Source organism: Austrofundulus limnaeus, unplaced genomic scaffold (assembly GCF_001266775.1).
Source record: "Austrofundulus limnaeus strain Quisiro unplaced genomic scaffold, Austrofundulus_limnaeus-1.0 Scaffold2276, whole genome shotgun sequence".
Taxonomy (NCBI): domain Eukaryota; kingdom Metazoa; phylum Chordata; class Actinopteri; order Cyprinodontiformes; family Rivulidae; genus Austrofundulus; species Austrofundulus limnaeus.
In genome coordinates, this window is record NW_013954678.1 from 44,576 (window position 1) to 46,024 (window position 1,449).

Genomic DNA, 1,449 nt, shown 5'->3' on the forward strand with positions numbered 1-1,449 from the left:
GAGCAAATACATATTTATTACACATCACAACATCAGCAATTTTCTCAGCTTTAATTTAAGACATATTTTATACAAATCAGATAAGAAATGAGGGTGCTATGAATATTTTTGTGACAGACTGACGCGCATCCTGCATTGAAACTCTACTGTTTTGTTGACATGACTCAATGCATAGCAATGGCTCCTGTGATGGCGCGTCGCTAGCTATAGCGGCTGTAGGCAACGTCCAATCCTGTAATATAGATCAATGGGGAGAACATGCAGAAACCCAGATAGGTMCGAGAGTGGGATGCAATCATGCAACCTTCTCACTAAGAGGTGACATCTCTACCAAGTGTGCCACCATGACACCTCTTCCAAAAATGAGACAAATTGTAAAGTATTTATAATTCTTAGGGAAAATTCAGACTTGTCAAATTAAAGCTTTTTGGAAATTGGAATCAGCCTAAAAAATTGATTAATACATCTCTACTAATACGGTTTTTTCTAAATTCTTCAGTCTAATATAAATTTTATGCTACAGATTTCTCCTGACTAAAGATATAACCTATGTATAATCGTCAAAGAATTCACACTTTAAAAACCACAATTAAAACCATATTTTAAAGCTCAGATTGGTAAAATAAAAAGAACGCACATCAGAAAGTACAATTATCACACAGTCCAATTAGGAGAGGTGAAATAGCTTTACCTGCTGTTCCAGGTTCCCTGACAGCTCTGCTCCTAACGGGGTCGTAGTATCTTTGCTCATCAGCTGAACAGGAAAATGTGAGGATTATTTGCACACACTTAATAACTTTTAAAAAGAAAAGAGCTAATRAAGAAAGCAATCTGTCTTCATTCAGTTTGCTGCTGCTACATCTCTAAACTCTCCAATACTCAGCAAAACTTTCAAAAATATGTTTAATACTTTTGACCCTCCTGCTGGCCATTGTGATAAAAAGGCCATGTGAGAATGGATCYTGATAAACCAACCTCCTGGATTGCTGTCATGACCACATGCTGAACAGACTCCTCCAATGTCATGATGATCTGAATGTATTCTGACAATAAATGAAACAAGTGTCACTAAAAAGTGGACATTTTTAAATAAAATGTATTCCTTATCTAGATAAAATAATCCATTCTCACTCCCGACTCGTCACATACTGACGTTTGATCAGGTACAGTCTGCGTCCAGTTTTGGACGTGTCGGTTATTAACGAGATGAGCAGTGGTGGGCAGCACTAATCCAAAAATTAGCTCCGCAATTCCTAAAGCGCTTTTGAAAATATTTAGGTCCGCAACTTCAAAAGCGCTTATGACATAGAAAAACTAGCGGAACCAATTTAAAGCACAAGTTCAATTTGACACTTACTAGCTGGCAACAATTCAAGTACAATATATGCACAACACTGCCAACTAGCGGTGTATGAACTCTTTAAAAGCTTAATCCTACAACCGCCGATT

General features: G+C 37.3%; 1 protein-coding gene across 1 annotated transcript in view; it reads right to left on the bottom strand.

Annotated features, from left to right (window-relative positions):
- hook1 (hook microtubule-tethering protein 1) overlaps nucleotides 1–1,449 on the bottom strand; it is a gene marked incomplete in the record, with an annotated part of 34,695 nt that overhangs the window by 29,280 nt on the left and 3,966 nt on the right. The window contains 2 exon segments of the mRNA XM_014034748.1: nucleotides 692–754; nucleotides 976–1,043. Coding sequence (XP_013890202.1) covers nucleotides 692–754; nucleotides 976–1,043 — 131 coding nt within the window.